The sequence below is a fragment of the Rhinolophus sinicus genome, chromosome 15 (assembly GCF_057876585.1).
Source record: "Rhinolophus sinicus isolate RSI-liver-muscle chromosome 15, RSI-T2T, whole genome shotgun sequence".
Classification (NCBI taxonomy): Eukaryota; Metazoa; Chordata; class Mammalia; order Chiroptera; family Rhinolophidae; genus Rhinolophus; species Rhinolophus sinicus.
This window is the reverse complement of record NC_142515.1, coordinates 65,178,320-65,200,303: the sequence shown is the minus strand read 5'-3', so window position 1 is coordinate 65,200,303 and position 21,984 is coordinate 65,178,320. Positions and strand designations below refer to the sequence as shown.

Below are 21,984 nucleotides of genomic sequence, written 5' to 3'. Positions count from 1 at the left end.
CATGCAAGAAGAGGCAGAAGAACGGAAGCTACTGCCTCAGTCATAGAGAAGGAAAGTCATCTGAGAAAAGCATGCCACTGTCCAACAGCTCCAGAGCAGTGTCATGGAGGCCTACTCAGGGAGAGAGGAAAGCCATAAGAAAATATTTCCTTAGGTCTTCCTAAGGGGACTGACTTTACTTCAAAGAGCATGGGGCAGTATAACCCTTCACTGTCAAAAACAGTGAAGATTTTGGTGGTAAGCAATTAAGAGGAGGATGACAGCTTAATCTAATATTTTAATCTGTTAGAGAGCAACATTCTAAATGATAAACCAACTAGAAATGTGCAATATAAACCAAGGAAGGAGACAACTAAGAAGAGCCTTCTTAGGTTAAAACAAACTTCAAAGACAGATCTCAAAAACTCCTCCTGTAAATGGTCCAAATTCATTTGGCAGATTGTGGAGCAAATTATGCCCTAGGAAACTGTTAAACACAACAGAGGAATCAGTCAGCAATTAGTTGAGGATAATTGTGGAGCATGGTGCCAAAAGTGCAGAAAACTTAATAGATTAGGGGAAGAAACAAAGACAGCACTGCTAAAAACCTTGTCATACCAGCTTAAGAATACACATGTCCAAGGCTACGCACCTGAGGAGTGGTGTCAGAGGTCTCCTATGTCGCAGAGGAAATAGACTTCACATATAGTACAGCCAAGTAAATAAAAAAATGAATAAACAATCAGATGGCAACAACCTGGGGGAAGGGGAAGAAATGAGTATCCAAATTTACTAAAAAATATTATCTAAAACATCCAGATTTGAACAAAAAAATTGAGACATGCAGGGATATAGAAAAGTGTGACCCATACAGAAGAAAAAAGGCAAACAACAGAAACTGTCTTTGAAGAAGTCCATATGTCAGAGAGCAAAAACAAAAACAAACAAACAAGAAAACACCTTCAAATCAACTATTTAAGTATGTTTATAAAACTAAAGAAAACCATGCATAAATAAAATGAAGTTATGATGAAATGTCTTGTCAATTAGAAACTATCCATAAAACATGTAAAATATTTTTTTAAACTAACAACAATAAAATGAAAATTCTGAAGTTAAAAAATGCAATAACCAAGAGTAGATTTGAGATAACAGGAGAAATAATCAAAGAACTTGAAGACACTTTGATAGAGACTATGAAATCTGAAGAACAGAAAAAAGAATAATGAAGAGAACCTCAGAGTAATATAGGAAACCATTAAGCATACCAGGATATACCTAATTGGAGCACTAGAAGGAGAGAAGAGAGAAATTTACAGAAAAAAATACTCAAAGAAGTAATGGCTGAAGACTCCCATTTAATGAAAAATATTAATCTAAATATCCAAGAACCTTAATGAACTCCAAGAAGCGTAAATAGAAAAATCCACACTCAGACACTTCGTGGTCAAAATGTTGAAAGACAAAGGAAAAAATTGAAAACAGCAAGAGAAAACAACTGTCACATACAAGGTAACCTCAATAAGGTTAACAACTGTTTTCTCATTAGAAACAATTGAGGCCAGAAGGCAGTGGGATGGAAATTCAAAGTACTGAAAGGAAAAAAAACTGTCAAGTAAGAAGCTTGTATCCATTTAACATAGTATAAGAAGTTCTAGCCAAAGTAATTAGGCAAGAAAAAGAAAGAGAAGGCATCCAAAATAGAAATAAAGAAGTAAAATTATCTCTGTTCACAGATGATATGATCTTATGTAAACTGTTACAACAAATAAACAAATTCAACAAGTTGTAGTATATAAAATAAATACACAAAACTCGTTCAATTTCCACACATGAATAATGAACAACCTGAAAAGAAAATTATGAAAACAATTCCATTTACAAGAGCATTGAAAAAATAAAATACTTTGGAATAAACTTAACCAAGTAGACAAAGGATTTGTACACAGAAAACTACAAAACATTGCTTTAAAAAATTAGACACATAAATAAATGAAAAGACATCCCATGTTAATGAATTGGAATATTTAATGTTGTTTAAATGTCAGTGCTATCCAAAAGCAATGTACAGATTCAATGCAATCCCTATCAAAACCCCAATGATGTTTTTGCAGAAATAGAAATTCCATCCTAAAATTCATATGGAAGGACAAGATACCTTGAATAGCCAAATAAATTTGAAAAAGCAAAACAAAGCTGTAGACATCTCATTTCCTGATATAAAAACTTATACAAAGCTATAGCAATATATATGTTACTGGCATAAAGACAGACTTATAAACCAACGAACAGAATAGAAAGTTGAGAAATAAACTCTCACATACATGGTCAGAAAATTTTCAACAAGTGTGCCAAGAGCATTCAATGAAGAAAGAAGAATGTTTTCTACAAATGGTGCTGGGAAACTGAATATCTACGTGCAAAAGAATGAAGTTCACACTTATCTTACACCACATACAAAAATTAACTTAAAATAGATCAGACTAAAACTCAAGACCTAAAACTCTTATAAGAAAACTGGGAAAATCTTCATGACATTGGATTTGACAATGATTTCTTGAATATGATACAAGCACAGGCAACAAAAGAAAAATAGATAAATTGGACTTCATCAAAATTTAAAACTTTTGAATATCAAAGAACACTGTCAAAATAATAAAAATACAATCTACGAAACTGGAGAAATATTTAAATATCAAATAGATCATAAGGGATTAATATCCAGATTATATAAAGAACTGCTTCAAAAGAAAAAAATAGCAATGCAATTCGAAATTGAGCAAAGGATTTAAATAGAAATTTCTCCCAAGAAAATATACAGGTGGACAATAAGCACATGAAAAGATACTCAGTAGCACTAATCACTAGGAAAATGCAAATCAAAACCACAATGAAATACAACCTCACACCTATTAGAATAGCTATTATCACAACAACATAAAACAACAGTGTTGGTGAGGATCTGGGGACTTCAGAACCCTGTGCATTGCTGGTAGAAATGTAAAACTTTGCAGCCACTGTGGAAAACAGTATGGTGATTCCTCAAAAACTTAAACATAGAATTACAATATGATCCAATTCCACTTCTGGGTATATACACAAAAAATATTGAAGCAGGGACTTCAACAGATGTTTTACACCAATGTTTATAGCAGCATTATTCACAATTCAAAATGTAAAAACAACCCAAATGTTCATCAATGGATGGATGGATAAACAAAATGTGGCATAACGTTGTCCCCCACTATCTGAAAGTTTGAGTTACGCCACTTCACTTTTACGAAAAACCTACATGAGTAAGATAATGACTTTTTTCGTAAAAGCTATATCTTCTTTGGATTTCTTTCATTTAGCAAAAACAGGTACTAATGTAGGTCTTTCGTAAAAGAAAAGTGGCATAATGTGAACTTGCAGAAATCAGGGGCTACTCTTCACTTTATGCTATTTCAGCTAACTAAAGGTTTCATAGACACACTCTACTTTCAGAAAGGCGGGGAAAACCTATATATACACACGATGAGATATTATTCAGCCTTAAAAAGGAATAAACAGACACATGCTACAACATGGATGAAACATGTTATATATTATGTTAAGTGTAAACCAAACACAAAAGGACAAATACTGTATCATTAACATATATAAAGTCCCTAGAGTAGTCAAATTCATGAAGACAAAAAATAAATTGGTGACTGCCAGGGGCTGCAGACAGGGGGAAATGGAGAGTTACTTTTTCATGGATAAAAAGTTTCACTTTGGGAAGATAAAAAAGTTCTGAATATGGATGGTGGTGGTAATAGTAGGAAAATACTATGAATGTACTTAATGTCACCAAACTGTATACTTAAATATTTTTTAAATAGTAGTAAAATTTTATGTTATACATAATTTACCCAATAAAAAAGTTTTGTAAAATACAATTACTAGGAAAATTAATAAAAGAAAAGGAAAATGATAATTTATTTTATGTATTTTTACCACAATAATAAAAAGTATCATACCCAGCAAAACTACCTTTCAAAGATAAAGGTGAAATCAAAACCATTCCAAGATTACTATAATTGAGAGAATTTGTTGCTAGCAGGCCAACTTTAAAAGAAACACTAAAGGAAGTTCTTCAGGATGAAGCAAGTGGCATCAGACAATAAATTGAACCCACCAAAAAGAAAGAAAGAAGGAAGGAAGGAAGGAAGGAAGGAAGGAAGGAAGGAAGGAAGGAAGGAAGGAAGGAAGGAAAGAAGAAAGAAAGAAAGAAAAAGAAAGAAAGAAAAGGAAAGAAAGAAAAGGAAACAAAGGAGGACCAGTAAATGTAATTACAAAAGACAGTACAATGTGTATTTTTCTCATTTCTTAATTGACTTAAAGGCAATCACCATATATATATATATATATATATATATATATATATATATATATATATATATTACAAATGTAACATATTTTACAATAACATCACAAAGGAGGTAGGAGAGAGCAAAATTGTATTGAAGTAAGGAAACAACACCAGATGACAATTCAAATATATAAAGGAAGTGAAGAAAGCCAGAAATAGTAAATAAGAACACAAATTCTATAAATACTCTCCCTTCTTCTCTCAGCTTCTTTAAAAGACATAAAATTAAATAGAGTAATAATTATAACAATATATTATCAGGTTTGATATATATATATATATATATATATATATATATATATATATATATATATATATATATATATATATATATCAAAAACTATGGTGAATGCTGCTGCCAAGTGCCATCCAACAGAAAGGCAGGGATCTCCAATACGGAAAGTGGTGTGTCTAACCATAGTAACAGTGGGTAACAAGTTTCAACTTGTTTGGTGCAGTCAGTCAGGTGTGAGCTACGGTTGAGAGAAGGTGTGTTTTAAAGTGTGCATAAATCATGGATCACAAACAACGCGTTAACATGAAATGGGCAAACGGTTTCATCCTCCATCATGACAATACTATGTTTTAAACATCACTTCTGGTATGGCAATTTCTGTCAAATTAAAACATTATAGTGTGTCCTCATTCACCTTATTCACCGGATCTGGCACTGTGCAACTTCTGTCTCTTCCTCAAAGTCAAAATGACCACAAAAGGTAAATGTTTTGAATCAATTCAGGACATGGAGGGAGCCACAACAACGCGACTAAAGATACTGACAAAAGATGACTTCCAAAACTGCTTCAGAAAGCGGCAAGAATGATGGGATAAGTGTGTTTGAAGTGAAGGAAAGTATTTTGAGAGGGATTAATGGCAATATATCTTTTACTGTAATAATTTTTTTATTTAAACATTCACCATATATATGTACATATATACATATATATATATATGCATAATATGCATAACTATAATAAGACAAAAAGAAAAAGGGAATAGACCTATATGGGAGTAACTTTTCTATATCTCACTGAAATTAAATTTATGTAAATCTGAGATAGATTCTGATAGGTTAAAATATATATTGAAACCCTATAGCAACCACTAAGAAACTAACTAAATAGAGCAACAAAATCATTAGAAGAATTAAAATGCTATTAAAAAATATTCACTTAAACAAAAGAAGGCAGTAAACGAAAAACAGTGGAACAAAAAAGACATGATTTATACAAAAGAAGGAGTAAAATGGAAGACATAAATCCAACTATACCAGTGATGGCATTAAAAGTGAATGTATTAAACAATCCAATCAAAAGGAAGAGATTGTCAGACTGGATTTGAAAAGAAACAAGATAAACTATATGTTTTCTACAAGAGACACAATTTAAATTTAAAATTACAAATAGATTGAAAGTAAAGGGCTGGAAAGAGATATAGCATACAAAGAGCAACTATAAGACAGCTGGAGTGGCTATGCCAATATCAGACAAAATAGATTTTATGACAGAAATAAAAGTACTTAGAGATAAACTAGGACATATCATAATAATAAAATGGTCAGGAAGGTATAACAATTGTAAACATATATGTACTTAAGACAGAATCTCAAAATACATAAAGCAAAACGTGAAAGAATTAAAGGGAGAAATAGACATTTCAAATGTAAAATTTGAGGTCTTTAATACCCTACTTTCAATAATGGATAGAACACCAGGCAATAGATCAACAAAGATATAGAATACTTGAAAAATAATATAAAACAACTAGACCTAACATGCAACTATAGGACAGTCCACCCAACAACAGCAGAATACATATTTTTCTCAAAAACATTTTAAAAATTACACAAGATAAATCATATGATAGTTTATAAAACAAACCTCAAAATTTTTAAACCAATGATATCTTACAAAGTACTATGTTTTCTGACTACAATAGAATGAAATTAGAAATCAATAACAGAAAGAAATTTGCGTAACTCACAAATATGTGTAACTTAAATAATACATTCCTAAATAAACAATAGTTCAAAGGAAAAAATCACAAGGGGAAATAGAAAATACTTTGAGTGGAATGAAACTGGTGATCCATCATACCAAAATTTATAAGCACTACTTAGAGGGAATTTTATAGCTGTAAACACCTATATTAAAAACAAAAAAAGATATCAAATAAATAACCTAAATTTCACCTTAAGACACTATCAAAAGAGGAGGAAACTAACCTAAAGTAACAGAAGGAAGGAAACAAAAATCAAAGTGGAAATGCATGAAATAGAGAATGAAAATTAATAGAGAAAATCAATGAAACCAAAAGTTGGTCTTTGAAAAGATCAGCACAACTGAGAAAACTTTAGCTAGAATAACAAGAGAGCGTGAGAGAGAGAGAGGTAGACTGGAGTGGGGCAGGCAATGGAGGGAGACAAATGACTACAATTGGGAATGAAAGAGGAACATCAGTACTAACCTTATAAAAATAAAAAAATGACTATAAGGTAATACTATGAACAACTGTATGCTAAAGAATTATATAAGAATATATTAGGATAAATAGACAAATTCCTAGTAAAACATAAACCACCAAAACTGACTCCAGAAGAAATAGACGATCTGAATAGACCTATAACAAATGAAAAAATGTAATCAATAATGAAAATACTACCCACAAAGAAAAGCCCAGGTCCAGAAGCCTTTACTACTGACTGCTACCAAACATTCAAAGAAGTATTAACACAAATTCTTTACAAACTTTTCCAAAAAATAGAAGTGAAGGAATATTTCCCAACTCATTTTATGAGGCTGGTATTACCCTGATACCAAACCAGAAAAATATAGAATAAGAAAACTAAAGATCAATATCTCATTAATATGTAGACACTATTATAAAAATATTGTCAGCAAAATACTACATAGCACTGAACTCAGCAACACACACACAAAAAAGTAGTATACACCATGACTAAATGGGATTTATCTAGGATTGCAAGGTCAGCTTAACTGAAAATCAATAATGTAATGCTCTATATTAATAGAATATAGGAAAAATACTGCACAATGTCCCAACTGATGCAGAAAAAAACCGCACTTAATAAAACTCCAACACCCTTTCATGATAAAAACAGTAAAAAAATAAGAAGAGTAAAAGGAACTTTCTCAATTTGGTAAATGGAAGCTATGAAAAACCTAAAGCTGACATAATACTTAATGATGAAAGACTAGATTCTTAATTCTTAAATCAGGAACATGACAAGGAATCCTGATTTTGCTACTTTTATTTAACCTTGTACTGAAGGTTCCGGCCAAAGCAATTAGGCAAGAAAAAGAAATAAAAAATATCCAGACAGATGAATAAGAAGTAAAACTATCTCTATTCTCATGTGACATGAGAGAAATACACACACACAATCAAATGCAAAACCACTAGAGTTAGTAAATGAGTTCAGCAAGTTTGCAGGGTATAAAATTAATATATGGTAATCAAATTTTTATCTATAAGAGGTCAGACAATTAAGTTCGCGAACTTGTTGCAACAATGTTGCTAACCTTTTTTGATATCAGAGGGATTATTCATTATGAGTTTGTACCAACTGGACAAACAGTTAACCAAATTTTCTCTTTGGAAGTGCTGAAAAGGTTGCGTGAAAAAGTTAGACGACCTGCACTTTTTGCCTACAAATCATGGCTCCTGCATCACAACAATGCACCAGCTCACACGGCAATGTCTGTGAGGGAGTTTTTAGCCAGCAAACAAATAACTATATTGGAACACCTTCCCTGCTCACCTGATCTGGCCCCCAATGACTTCTTTCTTTGGCCAAAGATCAAGGAAATATTGGAAGGAAGACATTTGGATAACATTCAGGACATCGAGGGTAATACTGTGACAGTTCTGATGGCCATTCCAAGAAAAAAGTTCCAAAATTGCTTTGAAGAGTGGCCTAGGCACTGGCATCGGTGCATAGCTTCCCAAGGAGAGTACTTCGAAGGTGACCGTAGTGATATTCAGCAATGTAACACTTTTTCTAGGATGAGTTCATGAACTTAATTGTCTTGTCTCGTACACTAACAATGAACAATCTAAAAATAAAATTAAGAAAATTTCACTTACAGTAACATCAATGAAAATAAAATAACTAGGAATAAATTTAACCAAGGTGAAATTTCTATACACTAAAAACTATAAGATAATGATGAAAGAAATTAGATGACAGAAAAAAGTGGAAAGATATCCCATGTCCTTGGATTGGAAGAATTAATATTGTGAAAATGTCCATGCTGCACAAAGTGAACTACAGATTTAATGCAATCTCTATTAAACTTCCAACAGCATTCTTCACAGAAATATAAAAAACAATTTTAAAATTCATATGAAACCACAAATAGCAAAAACCATCTTATGAAAGAAGGCCAAAAAATGGAGGCATAACACTTTTGATGTCAAATTATATTACAAAGCTATAGTAATCAAAACAGTGTATTACTGGCATAAAAACAGACACATAGACCAATGGAATGGAATAGAGAGTCCAGAAATAGACCCACATATATACGATCAACTAATCTATGAAAAGAGTGCCAAGAATACACAATGGGAAAAGAATAGTCTCTTCACTAAATGATGTTGGAAAAATTGGATATCCACAAGCAAAATAATGAAATTGGATCCTTGTCTTACACCATATATAAAAGCAACTCAAAATGGATTAAAGACTTAAATGTAAGACCTTAAAACCCTAAAACTCCTAGAAGGAAAAGCTCCTTGAGCTAAGTCTTGGCAATGATTTTTATATATGACCCCAAAAGAACGGGGAACAAAAGCAAAAGTGAACAGGTGGGACTATATCAAACTGAAAACCTTCTGCACAGCAAAGGATACAATCAACAAAATGAAAAGGCAACCTACTGAATGGGAGAAAATATTTGCAAACTAAATAGCTGATAAGGGTTTAATCTACAAAATATGTAAAGAACTCATACAACTCAATAGCAAAAAGAAACAACTCAATTATAAAACGGACAGAGGATCTGAGTAGACATTTTTCTAAAGAAGACATACAGATGGCCAGCAGGTACGTGAAAAGGTGCTCAACACCACTAATCAACAGGGACATGCAAATCAAAACCACAAGGAAATATCTCATACTCGTTAGAATGGCTATTACCAAAAAGACAAAAGATAACAAGTGTTGGCCAGGGTGTGGAGAAAAGGAAACCCTTGTACACTGCTGGTGGGAATGTAAATTGGTGCAGCCACTATGGAAAACAGCATGGAGGGTCATCAAATGTTAAAAGCAGGACTACAATATAATCCAGCAATACCACTTCTGGGTATTTATCCAAAGGAAATCAAGTCAGTATCTTCAAGAGATATCTGCCTTTCGGTGTTCATTGCAGCATTATTCACAATCGCCAAGATATGGAAACAACCTAAGTGTCTGTTGATGGATGAGTGCACACACAAAAAAAATGACACACACACACACACACACATGCACACACTCACACACTCACAAATGGAATACCATTCAGCCATAAAAAAGAAAATCCTGCCATTTCTGACAATATGGATGAACATAGAGGACATTATGCTAAGTGAATAAGCCAGACATAGAAAGCAAGTACTGTATTATCTCACTTACACTCGTATACGTAGAACATAAAGAAGTCAAACTCAGAACCAGAGAGTAGAGTGGTGATTACCAGGGTCTGGGAGTAGGGAAAATCTGGAGAGGTTGGTCAAAGGGTAAAAACTTTCAGTTATAAGTTCTTGGTATCTAATATACAGCATGTGACTATAATTAATAATACTGTATACTTGAAATTTGCTAGTAGAGTAGATCTTATGTTCTCACCATACCAAAAAAAAAAAGGGGGGGATAACTATGTGAGGTGATGTATGTGTTCAATGTCTTGATTGTGGTAATCATGTCACAATGTATCTGTATATAAAAACCTTACCTTGTGTACCTTCAATATATATGATTTTTATTTGTCAACAAAATAAAAATATCCTTGTATCAGAATAAAGCTGGGAGGAAAAAACAATAAATAAATAAATAAATAGCTTTTCTTCAAAAAACCGTATAAAATATTCATGAGTAAATGTAAAATGGTACAGCCACTTTGGAAAACAATCTGGCATTTCCTCAAAATGCTAAACATAGAGCTACCATATGGTCCAGCAATTCCACTCCTAGTTATCTCCCCAAGAAAAATGCAAACATACATCCACACAAAAATTCATGGCATCTTTATTAATAATAGCCCAACAGTGGAAACAACTCAAATTTCCATCATCTGATGAATGGATAGAAACAATATGGTATATTCATAAAAATGGAATATTATTCAGCATCAAGAAGGAATAAAATACTGATATGTCCTGCAACATGGATAAACTTCGAAAAAATTGTTCTAAGTAGAAGAAGCCAGTAATAAAAAGTCACATATTGTATTATTCCATTCATATGAAATGTCCAAAATAGGCAAATCTATAAAGACAGAACATAGATTAGTGTTTTCCCTGGCTAGAGGATGAGGGGGCAAATAAATGGGAAGTGACTGCTAATGGGGTAATGAAAATGTTCTAAACTTGACTGTGGCGATGGCCTCACAAGTCTGAATATTACTAAAATTGTACACTGAGTGAATTGTATGGCATGCTAATTACATCTCAATAAAGTTGTAAAATTTTTGAAAGCAAGCAAGCAATGATGGACTTCAAGACAGGCCATGAGATGATCCCATCTACGTCACAGGGAAATAATTCTGGCTAGAGAGTTAGGGCATGAGGTGGGGGGTTGACAGTTAGACTAGAGGCAGAGGGGTTATTAGGTAGAAAGCTGTCATTACAATCCATGCAGGAGATGCTGAAAGCCTGAATAAGGGCAGAGAAAGATTGAGATAACTTTGGAAACTACCCCATTACCACGAACTTCCTGTGAAACAAAGATTCTATGTTCTGCATGAGAGTAAATGGCATAAATGTAAATTATTACAGTCCTTGGGAAAATATCTTAACATGTAACAAAGTCTCAAAATGTTCATACACTTTGGTTGTTTTCTAAGTCCCTGTCTTAAGAAAACCTTTTTAAAAAAGGTTTTAAGCACAAAATATGTGCCATAGAGTTATTTATGGGTGAAGCAACGTAAATGTCCTATAATAGTGGTCTAATTAAAGAAATGGTGGTATATCCATAAAATTAAACATTATGCAATTTTAAAAAATATTTCAAAAGTGAAATTCCATAGAAAATTATGTTATAATATTAAGGAAAATGGAAATATGACATGAAATTGCACGTATGTGCTTTTAATGGTATAAAACGTCTAATGTAATTTTTACTAACTGCTTTTTATGTATGTTAAGAATTTTGATTGTGTACCAAACTTTTCTATATTTTCTACAATGATAGTTCATTACTTTTGTCAAAAAATAGATTGTATTTCCTTTCTAAAGAAAAACAATAGCCATTTTGTTCTTAGATATGAAGGGTAATTCCATAGCCATCCTTCGTACCTCCTCCAGGGTTTCCTGGAGCATGTACCTTGCCTGGCTTTTATGCTGTCTTCATATGCTCCCATCTCAACAGTGCCCAGAACCTTTCATGTCCAATTTGATTCCCAGAGAATCCTTTGGATGCCTGTCTTTCGATGAACAAAGCCAGCCGCCCTGAAATCTGACCGAGTTTCTTCAGCTCCTCCTCTCTGAAAGCTCTGTCTTCCTCCAGACAAGCCCTAGGTGTTGCGATTTGGGCTTTCTTGTTCTGGCCTCCCTCTCGCTCTCTGCCCTCCTCCCACTATATACTGACAACCTCATAGCCTGAGCGCTGCTGGCATCTGACTCACTTAGGTGCCTACCTGCACAGGCCCAGAGTGACATTTTCAGTGAAGCCTATGAAGGAAGCCAACTCTGACGGAAGTCTCAGCTCACCCTCAGTGTTAGCTCGTGTGTGGGCTCCTCTCGCAAGCCTTCCTGACTTCCCAGGTGGGCTTCTCTTCCTGCTGTCCACCTCCAGAACACACAGCGTGGGTGATTGTAACGGTCGCGCAGCCTCCCACTCACGCTGGGAACTTGGTGAGAGCAGCGAGTGTGTCTCGTTGTCTAGGGGTCCCCGAGCCCAACCCTATCCCATCCCTGGAGCCTGGCAGTGGGGGAAGCTGGGGCAGGAAGGAGGGGTAACAGTGAATGAGCGACTGAGTGAACGGACGGACGGACGGAAGGATGGATGAGGGGATGGCAGCTGAGGTTGCCCCAGTCCCCTGAATGCTGAAACAGACGCCAAGCCAATAAGGAGCGGCTGACTCCGGCGGTGTCCGAGGCGGTCACCGCGAGGCCGGAGCTGCAGGAGGGCGGGCGGGGCGGGGCGGGGCGCTGGGAGGAAGCGGCGCGCGGCCCGACTAGGTGCAGACGCGCGGGGACCCGCGCGCGGAGGCTCGCAGAGCTCACTGCACTCACAGCCGTGGCGCTCGCTGTCCGCCGCCATGCCCTCTTACACCGTCACCGTGGCCACCGGCAGCCAGTGGTTCGCTGGCACCGACGACTACATCTACCTCAGCCTGGTGGGCTCCGCGGGCTGCAGCGAGAAGCACCTGCTGGACAAGCCCTTCTACAACGACTTCGAGCGCGGCGCGGTGAGAGCGCGCGGCCAAACTGGGTTGGGGGCGCCTGGGTCCCAGTCGGGGCGGGTCGGGGGACGGGACCGAGCAGGGGGAGCCAGGAACCATGGGGCTGCCGGAACTCGGCTGAGGGGGTCGGGGGGCGTCCAGCAACCCCTCTTGGAGACCCGGACCGGGTGGAAACCCGTCCAGGACCTCGTCGGGGCGGCTGGGACCCGAAGTCGGGGACGGAGGCTTCCAGGATGAGGCTCTTCTCCCCAGGAAGCAGGAGAAGATGCAAGGTTTGCTGTTTCACAGATGGGGACTCAAGGTTCTGAGAGGCCCCTTAACTGGGCAAGTGCTGTGGGCAGCGTTACTGGTGCCCCATTTCCTAGGGCTCCTTCCGCGGCTGGTGAGGGGAGGGAGTCATACTATGAGCCTTGCCCTCTCTGAAGCACAGAGGGCACGTCAGGGCAGCCACAAGCTGTGGGAGAAGTGTAGGTCTGGGGGTCCAGAGGCCTGAATTTCATCTGGGCCAGACCACTAGCTCACTCTGTTGCCTCTCTGGACCAAGTTACCCCAAATGTAAAATGGAAGAGTTGGCTTCAGGAGGGTCCAGGAGTCCTGGGTGAGCCCAGGCCTGTTAGTGACCTAGAGTGACACTAGCAGATGTCTCCACACCTGAGCAGCTCCATTCTCAGGACAGATCACCAGAGGAATTTAGCGGGGACAAGAGAACCCAAGCAAGGAGAAGACTTGCAGATCTGGAAGTCGTCACTGGCTACCAGCAGAGTATGCACCAGGGAGAATTCCACCTGAGGTGTGGGCTCAGTGCAGGAAGAGGGGGGAGGAGGACTTCCCCTCGCCCCTCCTCACTGGAGACCCCGGAGCTGGGGGAGTGCAAGAAGCAAATGGAGCCCATGTTTACGGCACCTCTTTGTGGTGCCAGGTATTGTGTGAGGCCATGCACAGGTGGCCTCCAGATGCTGGCCTAGCCATGGATCTAGCCCTGTGGCTCTCTTTGTGAACATGGCAGGTCACAGTTGTCACTGAGGTTTAGTGCTGTGCCCAGCCCAGTGGCAAGCACAGGAAGTGCTCGGTAAATGACTTGTGAAAGTCTGGACACACTGCAGGTGCCCAGGGACTATGTGCTCCCTTCTACCACCCCAGCCCCTGAACTGGACCAAAAAGATGGAGACTTCACAAAGCTGTCTTCTCACCATTTCGTTGATTATAAGTGCAAACCATATAAAATTACTCATACTGTTGATTATGTTTGACAAACAAAACAGCAATTTTATATGGCTCAACTGAACACTTCCTGGATAAAATTCATAGAGTGTGTTAGAGGTCTGTAGAGCCTAAAGTCCACTCCTTTTCCAGATTCCAAACTCAAGGTGGGTTTGATTCCTGCCCTAAAGCTTCAGAACCTGGCTGTAAGCCAGCTCGGCACTCAGTTGAGTTCAGCACATTAGCCTGGCTTGAGACCCCTTCAAGAGGAGTTAGGGAGTGAGTATAAGAACAACCTCCTGTCACTCGGTTTCCCCGATCAGGAGGCTGGTCCCAAGGACAGTGGTGTGGCAAAGCTTGGGAATCACCATTTGGGATGATGACACCCTCTGTTGTTTCTGAAGCACCTTCATTTATTTCTGTTATTTCATGGCTCCCCCCCAACACCTAGGGAGGAGTAGAGGATACAGATACTTCCTCTTTATAAGGGGGCCACAGTGGGCCCTGTTCCCCTCTACACGCCACACACACCAGTGTGCTAACTGTGTCCCATGCGGTACCCCACGTGTGGCTTCTCCCCGGAAGAGACACTGTGGTGTGGCCATAATGAATTTTTGGAAGAGGGATGAAAGCACTCTCCTGTTCTTTATTTCCCTCCTTCTCTTCTGTCCTCCTAGCCCTGAGAATTCATTCAAATGACATGGTGATTAAACACCTCAGTGAGAGGCCCAGAAGCAAATTTCAGGAGAGATTTGCATGTCCCATTTCCACGGGGTGAAAGGGGCAAGCGGGGAGGGGCTGCTGTACTGCAGGGACCCAGCCGGCTCTGAAACGCTCTGGAAAAAACACAGTTTTTGAGAAAGTTCCTGTTGATGCAGTTACTCCACACTGTCTTGCAGTGCCCAGGACCTACTTCCTCATTCTCCAGCCAATGGTCTTTAAGGACAGTCCGTCCCTTTTGGGTAAAGGTGAAGGAGAAAACTTAGAGGAAATACTAGCTGAGAAGGTAAAGCTATCTCATTTTACTCAAAAAGTGTTACAATCATCATGGTTAATAACAGTAACAGTAAAGACTATTTCCAGGCCACCAATTCAATCATTTCCTGGTCACTAGCAGGTCAATACCCCCACTCTTCCTTGTGCAATTCAGTCAAATGATGGACAGGACTGATTTTCCTCAAGTCACAGATGCCTGGTTCTTCTCAGCAGGTTCTGCATAGTGACTCAGAACAGGCCTGGGGGGCAGAGTCCTTGCAGGTGAGCTTCTCCTGTAAACAGTCACCCCTGGACTGGCTTCCCACTGTCAGTTGCGGAAAGCCAGACTGGTGGCCCCAAGAGCCCATAGACTAGTCCAAGTCTAGGCAAATTTAACAAATTGATGTGTTTCTTTAACTCTGTCAATTTAACGTAATTTCAGGTCAGATGGGATGACTTTAACAGATCTGAAGATTTCTGGGAAATCTAACTTGACCCATTCTCATTCCATGACAGCACTGTTAGGAAAGCTAAGGGCAATAGAGTGATGTTTAATAATTGTCCTTGACTATATTCACTGAGTATAAACAATTATTACAACTACATATACTTCTTAAATACATTTAGTGAATATTCTTATATTAATGGAGAATACATTTTAATAGCATACCTCCTTCTCAGCATACATGAATAAAGAATAAACATTTTACTTTGACCCTCAATCTCTATTGCCCAGTCTTCGCTCTCTGTCCCCTCTCTTCCCTACATTCAGCCTCCTCTTCCTCCTTCTCTTCCTTCCTCTACTTCCTATTTCCCAAGTCCCCCAAAGTCCCCCATTTCTCTCTTCTTTTCTGCACTCCTTTCTCCCTTCTGCTCTATCTCCCATTTTCCCCTGCTCCCCCATTCCCTGCCCCCTCAACCTCCCTAACCACTGCCCACTTTCCCCCTCTCTGCTTCAGTCTCTCCATTGTCCACCCCTTTTTCTCCCTCCTCCTGTCCTCTCCCACCCCCACCAGCCCCTTATCAGCGCCCTCTAAGACAGGCATCCTAGGCTGGGCCACACCCTGACTTTCCTCTGTCCTTCTCCAGCGAGGGATCTGGGGCAGAGACAAATGAAAGCTTTCTCAAAATGCTGATATAAAGATCAAATGAAAACTGGCTAGCTAACATTTTGCTGAGATATTCAAAAAAGAGTTGAGAACAACAAGTGAAATCAGCAAAGTAACCCTGCTGTGAAACGAGGCTGGTGAGTCGCATGTTTTCCTGGTTCCATGTCTCTTCCCAGCATCTGACTACAGCACCTGCCCCCTCTGCCCCAAGGAGCTCCGTGCTCCAGCCACCCCGTCCCCAACTTGGGCATCCAAAATGCCTTGCCCACCCTTCTCCCACTCACCTCACCTCTGAAGTCTTACCAACTCCCAAGAGCAGCTTCAAGTGCCATATCTTAGGAAGGTTTCCACCCCATCCAGGTTGCCCCTTCATACTCCATCAATGGGTTGAACACAGGCTCAGAGACAGGTCGCTGGTTCCCAGTCCAGGGCTTTTCCCATCATGAAGCCATGGGGAATGGTGGGAGGAACCTGGTTTTGGTCGTCACACAGGTGTGGATTCTAATCACGGGGCCACAATTACTCACTGGCACGGTAGCTGCCAGACCTCTCTGAGTCTCAGTAAAATGGGACCCATGCATGCAGCCATGCACATGTCCTGTATTTATTGAGGGCCTGTTATGGGCCATCCACTGTTGATAGTGTCCACTGTGCAGAATGGACATGAGAGTTCAATGTGTCAGGGCACACAGACAACAAACAGCAGCGGCCAGTGGAGAGGAGGATCGGCAGGAAGATCGGCACACCGTGTGGTCTGGGCACCGTCCTGGGACCTGAATTTGCTTTGACGCACAGAGCCTTTCTCTATCCTCTGTGACTCTCCAGTAGTGGCTCCTTTGGCCAGAGTCACAGCCACCAGACTTTGTCCTGATTCAGGTGAGGCTGAACTACTCGGACCCTCGTTCACTTCCTGTAACTCTGGGCCTGAAGCCAGGGCCAGCCACAGACAAGCCAGAATGGGAGGTCTGTCCTTCACCCTGTCAAATAGCATGTTGCGTCTGTTTCTCCCAGATGATAGTCCAAAGCCCTCTGCCAGGTCTGCAGTGCTAGGTGGGAGAGGGGGACCTGGATGGCCCCTTTCTCCTGTGATTGCACCACAGGTGTGCTGAAGGGTGACCGTGGTCTCCCTTCCCTCTGAGAAGCTGTTCCATTTCTTCCTTGTCAGTCACCACCCACAGCTGGACACTTGGCCCTTCCTTTCCAGTCCTGACGAGGTTCCCTGAGCCTGATTTCCCTTCCCTTTCCATTCCAAGGTGCTGGGATCCTCCCTCCCATGAGAGTGGCCACCCCAGATGCTTATGGAACCTTTTCCTTTAGAATGGCCTCCCTCCTCCCTCAGCTCAGCCTTCCTGGCATCAACCCCCGACACCCTCAGCCCCCTCTAGCTCTTCAGAGCCACAAGAAAGCCACTTCCCCTGCAGCAGCCACCTCCGGCCCAGACCCAGGCCTCACCACATGCTGACTTCCCTCTGCTCGGCCTATACTGCCAGCACTGAAAGTGCCTCCCATTCTCCCTCTGGCTCACAGCCCCTTCTCTTCCCTCACAGGAATTCCCTCCCAGGTTTGAGCCAAGAAGTTTGAGATCATGGGCTCAATGCTTCCTCCCACATCTACTTCCAGTTACTCGGTTTGGCATGTAGTCAGGATGGACCTCAGTGAAGGGGCCCATGCTAGCTCATGACTGCTCACAGGCAGTGTGCGGCCTGCTCCCCTGTGACCCCCCCCCCTGCCCCCAGCAGTCAAGGAAGGAGGACTAGGTGGTCTGATGCACACAGCCGCCAGCGGCCTGTGCCATGAAGAAAGGAGCCCAGCATCACGCCATTCGGATTTCTCAATGGTCCTGACAGGTAGGCATTATCTCCCCTTGACAGATGAAGAAACAGAGCCTCAGTGATGCAATTTGCTGAATCCCAGGGTCAGTCACTTTGGCACCCACTAAGGCTGGCCGTGCTGCCCTGACACCTGGCTCACCTCACTCTCTCTTCCTCACTGCACTCCCCCCGTTCCTGTGGGAATCTCTGCCTTGGCCTAACATGAGAGCTGAGGTCTCTGCAGACCCCCACTCGTGGCAGGCAGGGCCCAGAGTGGGCTTCTTGTCCCATCGGAACCTTCTGCTCTGGCCCACTGATGCCTCAGCTCAGGGATCCCTCTCCTCTTCCCACCTCCATAAGCCACCCAATCAGAGATGTATCCTTCCTTTCCTCCCCCTCTTCCCAGCACCTCAGGTCATCCAGCCCCCATTGGGACTCCTCTCCCAACTCTGCACCAGGGTCTAATGGCTACTCCCTAGGAATCAGACAGGCCCCATCCTCAGGTCTCTCAGACCCTGAGGGTCAGTGTTCTCTGTGACCTCGTCTTGGGCCCCTGTTCTCCCATAGGACATGCTCTGGGGCAGGAGGGCTCTTTCACCCTGAAAGATGAGGCATTCTGGCAGGACAGATGTGCTCGGACACATGTTAGGGACTGAGAAGTATCATTCCACACACATACCTGGCTCCTCAGTCCTCAGGACCCAGGTGCAGACCACAGGGCATAAGGAAGAGGCTTCTGCCTTCTAACCACAAGCATCTGGCATCTGTGGCAACCACGACATGCAATCTGCTCACTGTGCTCAGAACCCAAGAAGTTTGCTGAAAATACCCCACTTCCCATTCCCCTTATGAAGTCCTCTGTGCTGGCAGCTTTGGTGGAAGAAGAATGGAAATAGGGACACCTGGGGTCACATGCAGAGTGAACATGCCTGCCCTCCCTTCACTTCATTAGCGTGCTGAGAACTGTAGGTTCTGCCACCAAGGAAAAAACTCAAAGATTGCTGAAATCTGGCTTCGAAAGTGCCTTGGAAAAGCATGGAGTCTAGGGCTTCACAAGCCTGCTGGTCTTTGCAAGGCCCAGTGCAGTGCTCCAGCCCTTCACCCTTCCTTCCATCTACCAGCAAGAGCTGCAGACTCACAGGTCGTCGCGTAGCCACCACACAGGTGCAGCACACAGCCTTGCCAAAGGCCGGCATTGGGCAGACATGTTCTCTAAATGAATTCAGGGTGATACATACTCGGGAGACCTCGGAGGGTCTAATTGGCCTTTTCTCCTTCTCAGGTTGATTCTTACGATGTGACAGTGGATGATGAACTGGGTGACATACAGCTGGTCAAAATTGAGAAGCGCAAGTACTGGCTTCATGACGACTGGTACCTGAAGTATGTCACGCTGAAGACTCCCTATGGGGATTACATCGAGTTCCCCTGCTACCGCTGGATCACCGGTGAGGGCGAGATCATCCTGAGAGATGGCCGAGGTGAGTGGCTTAGATCCTTCCACTCCATGAGCTTCCCAGGAATGGAGAGGGCTTGCAGGCCTCCCCTTCCTCAGAAAACTGTATCCATGGGAATATAACAATGTCACAGTCAGTGGTTGGGCACTGCCCTGTGCCTGGAAGCACCTGCGGGAGGTGTGACCTTCCTCCTAGTACTAAAAAGCCCCAGGCTCAGAGCGTGGGGTGAGAGGCCCCAGGCACACAGCCAGCCATGTCCCCTCTCTGAGTTACAGTCATTCTAGGGGAAGAATATGACCCCTTTTTGTCAGAGGTAACTAGGTTCCCTGGTAACAAATACCCCAGAGGCGTACCCCTAAGTGAGCAGCTCTTCAGATGTCAGACAAAGGCCCACACTGCCCTTAGTGGGGCTTGGGCTCCAGGGCCCCCCATGCAGAGGGGCTCTGGGCAGGCCTGGTCTGCACAGTCACCAGGTGTTAAACCTAAAGTCCCACCTTTTGCTGAAAGAGAAAAGAACCTGAAATCTGTCCTGCTAAGCAAGACCCTCAAATGTGCATACCCCAGTCTGGCAGTTCCTCAGGAAGCCGTTCTTCCTAAGAGACCCGACTGGCATGATATGGCACAGAAGAGAAGTCGAGGGCGGAGGCAAGGCTGCTAGCTCTCTGAACGGCTCCCCCTTGCACACCAGCCTTTTAGCATAAGTCACATCCCTGCCTCAGCAAGTCTACCTGACTTCAAGTCCTTGCGCTTCGGTTGGCTCACACTCTAAACGGGAACATAAACCGTCAGATGCTGTGCGTGCACTAGAACGAGGAGGGGGAGGACAGCTGCTTCTATCAGCGGCACGGGTTGGCAATTCCTAGCTACAGCGCATTTCCTATAGTGCGTTTGTTCTTCACAGAAGTTCGGCAGGGCAGATAAAAGGAGAATGATTATTACCCCCAACTAGCCAAGGAAGCCAAGACAAAGGGGAAAACAGTTCCTCTCTACCAGATGTCCTAAACTCCATCGTTTCTGACACGGAATTTAAGAAACCAAATTCCAGGGCACGACGACTAGGCCCCCCCTCGGCCCGCCCCCTCTCGCCGCCGCGCCCCGCGCCTCTGCCCGCCTGGTTGTGGTCACCTACCAGCGTCCGACCCAGCGCGGGGTTTTCTGAGACACTGCAGCCGCCGGCGGCTGCACCTCCTGGTCCTTAGTTTCCCGCCGCTGACCCGCCGGCCGCTTTTCCTCTGCTGTCACCGCCTCATGAAGCCGTTGGTCGTGTTCGTCCTCGGCGGTCCTGGCGCCGGCAAGGGGACTCAGGGCGCCCGAAGCGTCGATAAATATTGACTACACACACCTTTCTACAGAAGAACTTGATGAAAGGAAGAACCCAGATTCACAATATGTGGAACCCATTCAAAAGTACATTAAAGATGGAAGGACTGTGCCAGCTGAGCTAACCATCCATTTGTTAAAGCAGAAAATGGATCAGACCAGGGCTGTCAGTGCTCAGAAGAACAAATTCTTGATTGATGGGTTTCCAGGAAATCACGACAACCGTCAAGGTTGGAACAAGACCATAGATGAGAAGGCAAAAGTATCTGTCGTTCTGTTTTTGGTTGTAACAATGAGATCTGTATTGAACATGTCTTGAGGGGGGAAAGAGCAGTGGTGGGAGTGAAGACAACAGAGATGGCTTGGAAAAGAGAATTCAAACCTATCTCCAGTCAACAAAACCGGTTATTGACTTATGTGAAGAAATGGGGAAAGTCAAGAAAACAGGTGCTTCTAAACCTGTTGAAATTTTTGATGAAGTTGTGGAAATTTGTGACAAAGAAGGCTAACTTGAAACCTGAAAGCATCCTTGAAATCATGCTTGAATATTGCTCTGACATAGCTGCTATCACAATCCCTTTTTAAGGTATATATATAATCTTATTGCTCAAAATGTATTTGAGTAATACTTAAGAACATGTCTACTTTGTTTTACCAGTGTGTTATGGGGATCATCAAAAATCAAACACAATAAAATGGAACAATGCTTATAACATTGTAAAGTATAATTACATCACAATTAATGGCTAGAAAATAAGACAAACTTTTTATCTTCCATTTTATTTTAATCTTTTGTTTTTTTGTCACAGGAGTAGTCAGTGAATTCAGTCTAACTTCATCCTAGCTATGGTGCTCATAAAACAAAGAATAGTATTAGTTAGTTCTTTGTTTTTATTCAAAAAGAATATCCCTTTGATAATTTGTGTCTGCTCTGAGCAAAACTTTTTATATATGTGTATATCCCTTTAGTAATTACAACATGTCATGATTAGGAATTCCATACTTCCTCTTTTTCTTGCAAGTTTTAAATTTCCAACCTCTTAAGTGAATTTGTGGACCAATTTCCAAAGAAGCTTCTTGTGTAGTCAGTTCTTGGCACAACGTGTTTTGTAA

The 21,984-nt window shown here is 41.6% G+C and overlaps 1 protein-coding gene and 1 pseudogene across 1 annotated transcript in view; both read left to right on the top strand.

Annotated features, from left to right (window-relative positions):
* Positions 1-12,751: 12,751 nt before the first annotated feature.
* Positions 12,752-21,984, top strand: part of ALOX5 (arachidonate 5-lipoxygenase) — a 47,229-nt gene continuing 37,996 nt past the window's right edge. The window contains exons 1-2 of the mRNA XM_074337298.2: positions 12,752-13,005; positions 19,377-19,575. Coding sequence (XP_074193399.1) covers positions 12,856-13,005; positions 19,377-19,575 — 349 coding nt within the window. The 5' untranslated portion in view covers positions 12,752-12,855. The remainder of the gene's footprint in view (positions 13,006-19,376; positions 19,576-21,984) is intronic.
* LOC109433781 (UMP-CMP kinase pseudogene) lies at positions 20,613-21,509 on the top strand (annotated as a pseudogene).